The following is a 14192-nucleotide window of genomic DNA, read 5'->3' as shown; positions in this document are numbered from 1 at the left end:
CTTAGTCATCTAACCTCCCTCCCATTCATCTTTCCTCTTCCTCTAAAAATAAGATAAAATAAAATAAAACTTAAAGTTAAATAAATTTAGTAATATTCAATATCTCAATTTTCCCCCTCTTGCCTAGAGTCAATACCACTTCAACAAGTAAGAATATAAAATGCCACCAAAAAAAAAATCAACTAATAATAATACACTGACTGACACTTCCTCCTGTACCAATGTTAAAAAGTTTAAAAAAAAGCCAAGTTACACTATAGAACAGAAGGGTGAAATTATGTTAGAGATAATTCAAAAAGAACACACCGTCTACTCTCTAAAGGATCTAGAAAAAATTATTCCTTCCAAAAGTAAGGGAATAATTCACGGTATGATTGTCAAAGACATAATTTCCTACTTGTTAGATGAAAGTTTAATCATGTGTGAAAAATGTGGGAACGTTAATGTCTATTGGAATTTTCCCTTTGTTAGTTCCATGGTGCAATTAGATGTTGTTAATAAGTTGACCGAAAAAAAGGAATCCCTATTAAAAGAGATCGGTGATAATGGGCTTACAAAAGAGAAAAGACACGAGGATATTGAATTATTTAAAAAGCTTAACCTTTTAGAAAAAGAGCGCAGTGAGCTAATTAAAAAACTTGAAAAAATTGATACTGAAATGGATGAAAATTTGGAAAATATAGTTGTTGATGACGTTCAGTACACAAAAGTTTGTCAGAAAAATAAAGTTTTATCATTAGATGCATTAAAAAAAAATGCCATTTTAACTGATAATATAATGACCATTGCAAGCTACTTGCGTGATAAATATGGTATTTCTACCAGTGAGATTTTTAAACAATATTTAAGTTACGAGATTGACGATGATTTTGAGGACAAAAGTCGTGAAAAATTCAATACTATATTTGAAGCGCAAAAGGAGTTGGGAGGATACATGCAAAATAAAGATACCGGATAACTTTCACCTACCAATCGCAACAACTTACAACACACACACACACATATATATATATATGTTTATGGAATAAGTGAAATTAAAAGTATCAAAACACAAAGAGAATAATTACAAAGCAGAAGAATTACTGCAAAAAGAAAAAAGAAAAAAAATTTTAACCACAACGTCATAATATATTGGTATACACATACACATATATATGTATATACCAATAAAGTCATTAAACAATATAAAATACTAGTAAATAATAAATCAAAAAAAAAAAAAAAAAAAAAAATGTATTAAAAAAAAAAAATAGTTAAGGAATATATAAGATAGGATACCATTCAATCAATTTTTATGAGTTTTTGTATGCTGAGTTAGATTGTCACTTCTGCTAAATCTTTTGTGACATGTGCTACATTCGTAAGGTTTCTCACCCATATGCAGAGACCTAACATGTCTTTTCAAATGCTCTTGTCTTTTAAACTTTCTTTCACAATAATCACATGCGTAGTGCTTATCAGGATCCTCCACAGGCTTACGTCCCCTGGTTTTCTTTGGATGAAGTATAACTTTTGGCGCAGTACTATTGATAACAGCATCAGACACATTATTATTATTATTTTTGCTCTTGTCAGCATCATTAACAATGGCTATCACTTTAGGCGATGTTGGTGGAGTTAGATGCTTCGAACGCAAACTCTTACCGCTATTAATATGTGTTGAGCTCTTTGTAGTAATGTGATTCATTTTATTCTTGGCGGTCCTCCTTTTCGTAGTTGTAGTTGCTGGTATTATCTTGTTACCAGTTTGTTGAAAAGCATTATTACTATTACCATTGACTCCATTAGCGTTATTATTCTTATTAATATTGGAAACGGATACTGGAGATAATGGAAAATTAATAGACGTAGAGGCAGAAGAAGATAACAGTATTGGTTTAGCAATATCACCGACGACATTACCGCCAATATTAATAGATGGTGGTGTATTAATGTTGATATTATTTAGCAAACCTGCACCAACATTAACGTTATTAATACTATCATTACTATCACTGCCACAATCATCATTATTATTAGTAACGGCAGTGACCACTTTTGTTGTTGTTGCATTTTTGGTGTTTACCAACGCGTTGTTTAAAAATTCACTTAATAAAAAAATGTCAGTTGAAGAATTATTATTCATGTTACTAATAGAAGTACTAGATGATACAGTAATTGGTGATTCTAGATAATCATCTATGGTGTTACTGCTATTATTGTTATCACTAACAAAAAAAGTATCGCCGTTACTATTATTATTATTATTATTATTATTATTATTGCTACCTGGTATAGGAGATGATTCTAAACTATTCAGGTAAGTACTAGTATTACTATTATTAGTGATAACACTGTTATTTCTAGCAATGTTATTGTAACACCCATTCAAATAATTCAACCCAAACAACCCACCACTGTTGTTACCGTTACCGCTATCATTATTATTATCGGTGTTGAAATTATTGATCTTATTGTATTGATTTTCATAAAATTGTTCGTCTCCATCTTCGTAATAATCATTATCTTCATATTCTGTAGAACTAGTACTTATGTTAGAAGAATTATTACAGCATGCAATATTATCATTACCAGCACAATTAATATCTAAACTTGGTATAGTGTCACTAGATTTAGCATTCAATACCGTCGTTACCAAACTCTTTGGATTTATTGTAGGCTTACAATAGTATAATAGATCTAAGTCATCAGCATTGATGTTGTTGTTACAATTATCAGTAACCTTATTATTTTGAAGGCTTTTTTCATAATTAATGATGGCACTGCTACCCTTGTATTCATCGAAATTGATATTTGTAATATTGTTACTATTTTCCATAGATCTAAACATTTCCATAATATCGACTGTATTCATAATGTTTGTATCGGCAATTGTTGACATTTTTCTTTTTCTTTTTTTTTTTTTTTTTTTTTTCCCTTTAATGAAAATGGAAGTTTAATTATTTTTTTTTCTTCTTTCTTTTTCCTTTTATCTCTTGCTTTATTTATATAAGAGTTGATATAATGGAGGGTGGATAATTTTGGGTTCGATTGTTATTAAAAATCAAACCAATTTTTATTGTTTATCTGAATGTACGTTCTTAGCGTTTTCCGTGTATTTTGTTTTCTTTTTTTTTTTTGTTTTCGTATTTTTTTTCAAAGGTAATAAAAAAAAAGATCCCTAAATTAGAAATTCCCGCTTAAAAAAAAAAAAAAAAGGAAAATAAAAAATATTTTTTTTTTTAAACGAAGAAAAATAGAAAATGAAAGATTGAAAATAAAGAATAAAACGGGTAATCGGATTTAGACTCGGAGTTCTATTTAGGATAATCGTCTTCTTAAACAGAATAAAATTAAAATATGACTAGCACGATCAACGCTTTCTGCTTTATTGTCTGTTTTCTTTGCAAAGGGAAGTGATACAATAATGTACTAACAAATCTTAATGGATATATGCGTTCCAAATTCCTTTCTTTTGATGCTTGTCCCTTACGTTATGATTTTTTCTTTTTTTTTTTTTTTTTTTTGGGTTCGAGTATAGATAAGTATAACTTGTTGTGTTTATTAGTTTTTAGTACTAATTATTATCATTATTTAATTACCGAAACTGAGTTCAAAAACCTTGAAGATAAATAAGAAAATATTACATAAGATTGTACTACTTCATTTCCATTCTCACTTATATATATACATCCTGATCTCAATGATCTTTAATAGCTTCGTGTAGATATTATTATTCTAATAAAACAAATCAGATACCTTTTGTTCAACCAAAGTACATTATCTGAAAAAAATAAAAAAAAATCAGATGTTTTAATTAATCAACCATAATATTTACTTGGTTTTGAGTGGTTTTTTTTTTTAAATGTTATTTCATTTTTCTTGGTTGCTTTCATGTATAATACAAAAGAAAGACTACTGCCGTTGTTTGTTGTCAAAAAAAATATACATATTTTAAAAAGAGGAAGAAGGAAAAAAAAAAAAAATAAATAAAATATCCCGCATTTTTTTTTTTTTTTTTTTTTTATGAGATTTTTTTTTTTTTTTTTTTTAAATAATTGAAAAAGATTAAAATTGAAGGGGGGAAAGAAAGAGGCATAATCAGTGGGGAAGAAGGAAAGGCATAAAAATACTCGTATGAAATGATAAAGGCTATTATAGCATCAAAGATAAAAATGAAAATTAAATCACTCATAAAATCAAAACTTTTTTTTTTGACTAATTTTATTATTTAATGAAACGGTCGTTAATTAATTAATTAATAAGAAAAAAAAAAAAAATACAAGTTATTCATTTTATTTTGGTTACGTAACATGGAAAAAAAAAAATTGAATAGTAAACACCGTACCACCTTATACTTTTTTTTTTTTTTTTTTTTTTTTAACCGATTCACCAACAAGCCCATTTCTGTTTACACTCTTTCATACTTTCCAAAAAAAATAAATAAAAAAAAAAATAACTCAAATTTTTAAACTATTATTATGATCATAGTAACCCACACATTAAAAAAAAGGTATTACGTAAAGGCAAAAAAAAAAAAAAAAATAAAAATTTAAAAATTACTACCCATACATCTCGGAAAATACCAAAAGAATACATAAAAAAAGGCAATAAAATAAAATTAACTCAAAAAAAACCTTTACCTCCTCCTCTTCTTAACCCCCTTGCTCAACCCCCCCCTTCTCATCCGCCCCCTCCAAAAACAATTTATGTATTATTGGTATATTTCGGATACTTTCAAATCTTTCCCTTTGTCTCCTTGCCATTTACACATTATCATACTTGCATCTAAACTTCAGCGGCTAAAGCCTAACAAAAATGGAAACATCCTTTTCTCTTCCTCTCCCTTCCGCCCCTCCCTTTTTCTTTTCTTTTTTTCTTCTTTTTTTCTTTTCCACACATTGTGATAGGCAGATACTGTACCTAAACCCATTATTCATTCCAGAAGTCCGGATTGGCATCAACTAGAAAATATAAATCAGCGACACAATACCCATACCTATAAATAAAAATATTAAGTCATCTTTAATAAACCACATAGAATTTCTAGTAATGCGTTTTCAAATTCTCTATAATAATCTTCATCATATTCAACCATATTACTACCGTCATTACAACTACTCTTAACGTGGTGACTTTCATCTCCATCATTTTGACTTCCATAATCGTCAGAATCATCATCGTCAGAATCATCATCATCATCATCATCATCATCATCATAATCTTCATCATCTTCATTTAGTTGCATTATATGTGCTTGGACTTTAATCTTAATCCTTTGTAATTTGGCAAGTTTATTATATTGTGTTTCTTCAACTTGTTCTTGTATTATTTCGCCAGTATTTGAGTTATTCTCATTCCCATAATAATAATTATAATTGCTACTGTTATCACCTGCACTTTTATTATTATTAATGTCACTATCATTGTTTCTTAGCATAGTTTTTAACATACCTGGTGCAATTTGTGCACATGATATAGTACCTTCATTATGATTATTATTTACAGTAGTACATAAACCATTCCCACCACAATCAGCATTATTACTAGTGTCAATAGTGTGCATTTTTGTAATCAGATTAGCGTCTAACAACGGGAATAAATCATTACTATTCATGATTTTACCAATACTCATCTCGGCACTATTATTGTTATTATTGTTGTTGTTGTTGCTGGTATTATTAGTAATGTAATTATTAGAAGTGGTAGCAGCTTCTCCACATTCTGTTTCAAATTTCAAGGCGATATCCTTAATATTTACAGATAATCGACTGCCATTATTAATACCACTATTATTAGTCATCCCATTTAAATTGCAATGGTGTAACGTAGGCTGCGGTATTATATCTCGTTTACTACCATCACTACTACTATTATTGATATTACTAGTATTATCACTATTATTCTCTAAACTATCCGAATTTTTTCTTTCCCCTATTTTGTTGTTAATACTATTGACGCTGCATTCATAGTCACAGTCATGTTTTCCAAATTTCACTTTAATTAGTTCAAACAATAATTTAACTAGTTCAAAACAATTTCTACAAACAACATGTGCCGTCCCCAATAAATAATCTACCACGGGTATAGATTTTTGTAGTAAAATAAATCTCAAATCATGTGTTAAATTGTAGTCAAGCGTTTTGTTATTTTTGTTGTTCCCACTACATCCAACATTATTATTCAGATCTAATGCCAAGGTTTTTAACGCAAATGTTATAGCGTTTATTGGCATATTGCTGACTATCAATTCCCAGTTATATAGGGAATAATCATTGTAGTTATTATTATCACGCATAAACATTTTATTGTAACATTTTAGAAACTCATCTAGATAATGTATCGATGCGGGAACCAAATTAGTAGTAAAATCCTCGTAGTCATACATATTAGCAGCATTACCTTGACGAGGTTGCAATGTCAAAGTACCGCTATCATTTAAAATACTTTGTATCGCTAAAAAATTTTCACCAAATTCCTGTAATTTTCTTTTCCTCTTGGTTAGAACAGGCATAGTGACTTTAATGATATTCAAATGCAATAGCAAACAGGCTCTATCGGCAAATGTGTTCAGCATGTACATTGCCCAGTCTATGAATTTATTCATTTCTCGTGTTAATTGTGCATTGTTTGGTTGTTGTTTATAATTACTTAAACTTAGTGCACTGCCCATACAACAGGCGTGCAAATCCACTATTCGCTCCTTAACCCCATTGAATACACCTTGTTTAGTTTTAGAGCACAAATCATTTAGCAGCAAAACAAATCTATATTTTGCGTTCAAAAAACATATAGTTGGATCCAAAACACCGTTTTCTTTAACTTCTGAGGGCAATGCCATTTCAAATTCATCCAACTTTATCAAGGGTAATAAGTTGTTATGCAAAGAAGTTAAAGTATCCAGTTGGAATATTTGCCAACATAAGATCCGCTGAATCTTGTCCATATTATTGCAATCTACCATTAGTTTTTGTGATAATCTTACTAACTCGGCTATCGTAGTAATTTTAGGATTTTCTGAGACTGAGTTTACCAAAACTTGTGCTGTTAGTCTGGTCATTAATAACCTCCTGGTCTTTTTAATTATTTTACTGTTCAACAATAATTCCAATCCATTCTTGTACCTGTCCATTTCAAATTTTAATGTTTGATCGTGTAATTCATGATATAATGATTTAGTTGATGCAAAATTCACGGCTAATAATAGCAAAAGGAAATTGGTTGGATGGAAACTATTATTAATAGACCAAAAATTATCATGTTGTTTATGGTAATGTGTTAAATCAATTAAAGGCAACAAAGGATGTACTGCAATGATATATCTTTCTAGTAGTTCATAAGATCTTTCTTTGGAGGGCAAATATTTTTTAATCTTATTAGAAAATTTAGAGCTTGTCAATATATTCTTATCAGTGTCATTTGATGTGGGTAGAGTATTGAAGATGGTGCTATTGGTTAACGGTGTTGTATTAATTTCATTTTTTAAGTTATCATTATCATTATTATTATCATTATTATTATTATTATTATTATTACTATTGCTAACAAATGACAGATTGTTGTTTGATAAAAGAGATGGAAACATTGCTACAGTATTCCCAGAATTACCAAAAAGCGATGGCTGTAATTGTGAAATTGTTGGTGGGAATTTCGAATTTATGCTATTGTGTGAAGTATTTATGCCATGTGTGTTATTATTATTAGGTACAGGAAGTGTGCTCATATTATTATTTATAGTCGGACTATTAGAAGCACTTGTAGGTCCCAAAATTACATCACTAGAATGAGTCTTATCATTATCATCATTGGTATAGTTATTTACTTTGGGAGTCATATCACCATCTCTATTGTTATTAAAGAACTTTTTACTCCTTTTAGTGTATTTCCTCTTTCTTTTTTTACTCTCTTCAATTAAGTATTTTTCATCTTCTTGGTACTTTTTAGCCTCTGCTATAGCTTTTAATAACTTTTCCTTGGATTTCATATCTTTCTTAGTGTGACAATTCGTAAATAATACATCATTATCATCAGTTTCCGTAGTTTTATTTTTTTGACTAACCATAATATGACCATTCTGTCGTATCGAATCTAAATCATTATTGTTTAATTGTATAGAGCCTTCGTTCACATCGAAACTATTGCCATTAGGTTGCTGACGTTGCGTTTCTCCCGGTCTATTTGATACTCTATCATTAACAAAGTAACAACAATTCAAACCGTTTTTAATACAATTTGCACATGATGGGTGTTCCCTGGAACATTTAATTTTCCGTTGATGACATAAAACACAACTCAAAATCTTTCTTTGTCTTTTATGTTGAATCTTGTAAATTTTACCGTCATCTAAAACCAATGCAGCTTGGTCTTTTATTGGTATTAATTTGGAAGACATTTTTCTTTTCTTTTTTTTTTTTTTGCTCTTATTCTTCTGAGCCTATTTATAAGATGACGATAATTATGCTTTTACAGGACTTAAAAGTATATTCTGTGTTACTAATTTGGTAATCAAACAAAAATAAAAAAGAAAAAAAAGAAAAAAAAAAAAAAAGAAAAAAAAAAAAAAACGTTCGTTCGCAAAATTATCTGTGTTTTTATTTTATTTTTTTTTTTTCTTTTTTACTTTTTCCTAGAATAAAAGTAAAAACAAATATAAAAAGACAAGAGAGGAACAAAGCAAATCAAAATAAATATGGATGTCAGTCGTTGTTATATCTTTAATCATAAGAATATATCTACAAATGACTGTTTCAAGTTAAACAAAATAAAGAAAATGCATGGATGAGATATATACTTGTGATGTTTTTTTTTATTTATTTATCCATGATTTATATTATTACATTCAAGAATATAATCACATGATTTTTATTTTTCCCTCTTGTTTGATCGTTACCTTTTTGGTAGACACCCACACATTTTGCATTCTCTTTGTTATCTCCGATTGATTGTAAAGTTTTAGTGATATTACCATTTTCACATTTCTCTTTTACTGCTTTCTGGATTTAAAAAAAAATATCAAAACAATAAGAATAATCTATAAAGGATATCCGAATACGAATATAACCCGGATTCATGCATAACACTCTAATACTAATGATAAACATCGTTATATGGGAATACTTTTTATTCTATTTTTGCGGGGGAGGAAACACACAAGCGACATTACTTAAAAAGTTAACTTTCTCTATCCCTCATTCTTTTATCAACTTTACTAGATATCCAATGTTAGACCATATAAATTTAATCATATAATTGCTACCTAACGATAAAACAATTCACGATGAATATTTTCATAAAGGTTATTAACATTGAAGAAAAATAGAGTAACAATATATTCTTAAAGGAAAGCTATATAGTGTTATTCCTAGTGACGTGACTTGTTATATAGAGGAAACTTGATCGACTTTGAATCTAAGTGTAGAGTTAGTTCCTAAGGGAATCTTTGACAGTTTACTTATATACTAACTATTTTTTTTTTTTTTTTTCAAGGCTTAATTCTTTATTATGTTGATTGACACGTTTATAAATGTACAGGTGTTTCTTTTTTTTTCATCATTGGCAAAACTGGGCTAAAATCTGCCAGAAAGTGAGAAATGTACTTAGATATAGAAACAAAAGTCGGTGTTATTTTCCTGCGCACTACATAAAAGACACCTACACAAAAAAACTAAAACTGTGGTGGTAAAAAAAAAACAAAAAAAAACACCGACGTTCCCAATAAACCGTTTGGGTCTGATTCAATATTTTTATGCTTTTAGATGGCTAAGGGGCGAGAGAGAAAGAAAGAGAAAGAGACACAAAATAGCAAAACAAAATTTTTATAGGAAGAAAAAAAAAAGAAAATGGTGCTCTTCTATCTAACAAAAATATATCAATATTATAGACGACGATGACTATTCCATATAACATTAATATTTCAACAATTTCATTCTAATACAAGTTGAGCATTTTATTTTTTATTTTTTTTTTTTTTTTTTCTTTTTCTTTTTCTTTTTCATTTTTTTTTAAGTTATATAAGTTCCAATAATTTTAGATAAATTTTTAATTTTTCATTTTTTTTAATTTTTTTTCATTTTTTTTTTATTTTCAATTCTATTGATTTGTTCTTTCCTCTCTTTATTTCAAAATTCTAGCAAAGTTATCATTTTGTTGTCAGGATACTTTTATTTTTAAACTCACAACTCTAAAATACAAAGACAAAGAAAGAAGGAAAGGGAACTCAGACAACATAAGATAATCTTTTTGTATAAATACCCATTACACAATAATATTAAGGAATAATTGTAAAAAATAACGCGCATAATGTCAAATACCAACTCATCAAACAACAGCCTTTCGGTGGAAACCCAATTAATTTCATTAAATTCGAATAATAATGACCAATTTGGTAGTAGTGTCCCACCTTTATATCAATCTACTACTTTTAAACAGGCTTCATTGGATGAGCCACAAAAATATGATTATACAAGATCAGGCAATCCAACAAGAACTTTATTGCAGCATCAAATCGCTAAATTATATGATAACATTAATGGCGATTACGTTTTTGCAGTTAATAGTGGTATGGCCTGTTTGGACATTATCTTACGTGGCCTAGTACTAAGCGAGGTCTCTATTATGGTTAATAACAAGCACACGAAACCTATCATCCTTGCGGGCGATGACTTATACGGTGGCACCCAAAGATTGTTGGATTTTATTGGCAATACAGTTGATGTTGTCCATGTTGATACCACAAACACAAAACAATTTTTAAATACTTACAAGAAATATGCCAAGCGTTGCATATGCGTATTATTGGAAAGTCCAACTAATCCACTATGCAAAGTTGCCGACTTACCCAAAATTATTTCCGTAATCAAGTCCATTAACTCTGATTGTATTGTCGTTGTTGATAATACCATGATGAGCGGGTTAAACTGTAATCCATTAACATTCGGTTCTGATGTAGTTTACGAATCAGCTACAAAATATCTAAATGGTCATCACGATATCATGGCCGGTGTTATTATCGCCAAAAATGAGGTGATAGCTAGAAAATTATATTTTGTTATTAATTCAGTGGGAAGTGGGTTGTCTCCATTAGATTCATGGTTGTTAATTAGAGGATTGAAGACTTTAAGTGTTAGGCTATATAGACAACAATTCAATGCTATGGTTTTAAGTAGATGGTTAGTGGAGAGTTGCGGGTTTAATAAAACAAACTATGTGGGTTTGAAAGAATATCATGCTCAATATAACTTACATAAATCGTTCAATAAAGGCCCTGGTGCTGTGCTCAGTTTTGAAACAGGTTGTTTTGATAAATCCAAAAAAATTGTAACCTCAAAATTTTTGAAAATATGGAATTGCACTGTCTCATTTGGTTGCGTTAATTCACTAATTTCCATGCCTTGCAAGATGTCACATGCTTCAATTGATCCTAAATTAAGAAAAGAAAGGGATTTCCCAGAAGATTTGATTAGACTATGCTGCGGTATTGAAAATATACAAGATTTGCAGAATGATTTATTACGTGCATTTGTGGATGCCGGCTGCATTGAATTGATCAATGGCGGTGAAAAAATTGTTAATTTACTTAACGGCCATGTTGGTGTAAATACTATAGGCAAGGTTGGTAAAATACCCAATATTTATGATCTGTTTGAGAACGAACATAATGGTGAGCATGCCATGAAATCTAGTATTCTTTCGTACCAGCCTTCTATAGCAAAATTATAGTTTTTACTTCATCATAAATGTACTTTATTTTTTTTTTGCTTGTTATATATCAGAAATAGATTCACATATATATATATATATATAGTTTTTACAACGGGACACTACAAGAAAGAAAAAAACAAGCAAACAAACAATTAATTAGTACTAATGGTGATATTTATATTATGTGATCAATTTTTTTTTTGCAATATCAATATACCAATGTTGTGCTAATACCAATATCAACATTACTACTATTATGCTTTTGCTAGATGATAAAAATATTAATAATAATTATTATTATTATAAATCAATTTTTTTTTTTTTTTTTTCCCCTGTTCCCCGCGTAATATCGTAATATATTATTTACTTTTAACTTGTCTTTTTTTTTTCTTTCTTTCTTTTTTTTTAAATTTACTCTGTACATGAATATAATATTAATATATATGTATATGCTAGTAATAATGATATTATTATTACTATTATCATCAATAATGACTTAAAAAAAGAAAAAACAAATTGATATTGACCCATTTTTAAAACTTGATAATTATACATATATTTATAAAAAATGGCCAATAATATTGATAAATATGGTGTTTTATTTATAGCTGAACCGGACTATTCCTCTCCTTACTACCAACAAGTTTTGGATAATTTTGATTGTAAATTTTTTAACTTTGAAGAGAGTAAAGTTAGTAGAACCAATGCTAATTATAATACCGACACTAACACTAATGGTGGAAAGATAGTTTCTTTTATCGAATTTATTAAAAAAAATTTCAAGCACAATGTAAACCCTTTAATAGCTATTTACTGTGGGTACCAAGCCTTTTACCCCATTAATAAGTTACCCAATGAACTATTAATTAAAGATGAAGATGTTAATAGCACTCCCAATATTCTAGCGGACCTAAAACTTTTAGTGTTTTGTTCTAAAGGTGTAAACTCTGTTGATACAGAGTGGATTAAAACACATAGACCCGATTTAAAAATAGTAAACTTTGATCACGATGCAATTGCTAACGATGTTGCCGATTGTTGTTTATGGCATGTTCTAGAGAGTTTTAGAAAATTTAGTTACCAACAATCCATACTTTTACAGGGGTTTGATACGATTGAAACAAGGTCAATAGTAAGAGATGGCTATACTACCGCTAACAACATTGACACAAAAAATTTTGCATTCGGTCATGAGCTACCACAAGGTATTAAAATTGAATCTCCGTCCGGTAAAAAAGTTTTGGTCCTAGGTTTCGGTAGAATTGGTAAAAAAGTTTGTCAAAAATTGAAGTTTGGACTGGATATGAAAGTGTTTTATTCTACTAGAAGTAATAAAAAATACGATCAATTACCGTACGAATGCTATCCTTGGGAAAATATCCTGGAGCCTGATGAAAGTTTGAACCAATTTAATTGCATTGTTATTTGTTTACCAGGGACATCAACAACCAAGAATTTAATTAACAACAAGTTTTTACAAAAATTTAAAGATTTATCCAAATTATCAATTATTAATTTAGGTCGTGGGTTTATTGTTGATTTCCCAGGTATTACTTTTCAAGATGGAGCTACACTTATTAGCAAGCTAAGAAGTTTTGGCACTGATGTTTATTATGATGAACCCAATACTGAACGTGAAATATGCTTTAAGAATAAAGAAAACGATAATAGTATGGATAAAAATAGTTTGTTATTATCGCATGGTAGTTTTACCCCGCATATTGCAAGTAGTACCGATACAGTTTACCAATATAGTAGTGAACATTCTTTAAAGGAAATATTATCTTTGATGCCATAGCGGATTACGTTTTAATGGATGTTATGAGTTTTTTTTTTTCTAATTTTAATTATGTATAATTTTAACTCTTGGAATAAATGAATATATACATAACATTAAGTATCATTTATCACGCGCGGGAAGGAAGAGGGGGGACAGAGATTACTAAATTGGTAACAAGTTCTGTTTATCTATACCCGGACTTTTTCCGTTCTTTTTTATTTTTTCCCTCTTTGAGCAACTCTTTGAGCAAAAAAGTTGTGTCAAAAAAGTTATTAATCGGAGTTTAGATTGATTGGCTGTATTTTCTTTTTATACAGCTTTGTTGACAGTTTGCGGTGCTAATGCATTATTACCCCGGGAAAAAGAAGGTTAGCAATTAAGTGAAATGTTACCTTTAAAGTAATAAATATACGTATATTTAATAGTAAACTAATTTTGAAAATCAGTATTAAGTATATTTACTTAAATAGGTTAGACATTTTTAATGGGACAGACCCAATTACGTTATACCCATACAGGGACAAAGCAAAGAGGAAAAAAAAAAAAGAAGTCACGCAATCCAAACAGTACAACACTTAGATAGCTAAGCTTCACAATGGTTAGCAATGGTAGCAAATTACTTTCTCCGCATATATTTGCTTTTATATTTACGTTTACAGATACCTAATTAATTATTTTAAGTCATATCCACACTGCAATGCTTCTTAGGGGTGGCGTAGATAAAAATGCTTAT

At 29.3% G+C, this 14192-nt stretch overlaps 5 protein-coding genes across 5 annotated transcripts; 3 read left to right on the top strand and 2 right to left on the bottom strand.

The window, feature by feature from the left end:
• Positions 1 to 160: 160 nt before the first annotated feature.
• Positions 161 to 958, top strand: MND1 (Mnd1p; the record flags this gene model as incomplete). The annotated part of the gene is made up of 1 exon (XM_046080313.1): positions 161 to 958. One exon carries the CDS (start codon positions 161 to 163, stop codon positions 956 to 958), a length of 798 nt encoding a protein of 265 aa, XP_045935566.1.
• Positions 959 to 1285: 327 nt separating this feature from the next.
• On the bottom strand, positions 1286 to 2854 carry SCDLUD_001398 (C2H2-type zinc finger protein; the record flags this gene model as incomplete). Its single annotated transcript, XM_046080312.1, has 1 exon — positions 1286 to 2854. One exon carries the CDS (start codon positions 2852 to 2854, stop codon positions 1286 to 1288), a length of 1569 nt encoding a protein of 522 aa, XP_045935565.1.
• Positions 2855 to 4993: 2139 nt separating this feature from the next.
• Positions 4994 to 8371, bottom strand: SCDLUD_001397 (uncharacterized protein; the record flags this gene model as incomplete). Its single annotated transcript, XM_046080311.1, has 1 exon — positions 4994 to 8371. The coding sequence occupies one exon, from the start codon at positions 8369 to 8371 to the stop codon at positions 4994 to 4996; it is 3378 nt and encodes a 1125-aa protein (XP_045935564.1).
• A 1907-nt stretch (positions 8372 to 10278) lies between these two features.
• STR3 (cystathionine beta-lyase STR3) lies at positions 10279 to 11697 on the top strand (the record flags this gene model as incomplete). Its single annotated transcript, XM_046080310.1, has 1 exon — positions 10279 to 11697. One exon carries the CDS (start codon positions 10279 to 10281, stop codon positions 11695 to 11697), a length of 1419 nt encoding a protein of 472 aa, XP_045935563.1.
• Positions 11698 to 12247: 550 nt separating this feature from the next.
• On the top strand, positions 12248 to 13477 carry SCDLUD_001395 (putative hydroxyacid dehydrogenase; the record flags this gene model as incomplete). The annotated part of the gene is made up of 1 exon (XM_046080309.1): positions 12248 to 13477. One exon carries the CDS (start codon positions 12248 to 12250, stop codon positions 13475 to 13477), a length of 1230 nt encoding a protein of 409 aa, XP_045935562.1.
• Positions 13478 to 14192: the final 715 nt, after the last annotated feature.

This window comes from Saccharomycodes ludwigii, chromosome II (genome assembly GCF_020623625.1).
Source record: "Saccharomycodes ludwigii strain NBRC 1722 chromosome II, whole genome shotgun sequence".
Lineage (NCBI taxonomy): Eukaryota > Fungi > Ascomycota > Saccharomycetes > Saccharomycodales > Saccharomycodaceae > Saccharomycodes > Saccharomycodes ludwigii.
This window is presented reverse-complemented; position numbering and strand designations above follow the sequence as displayed.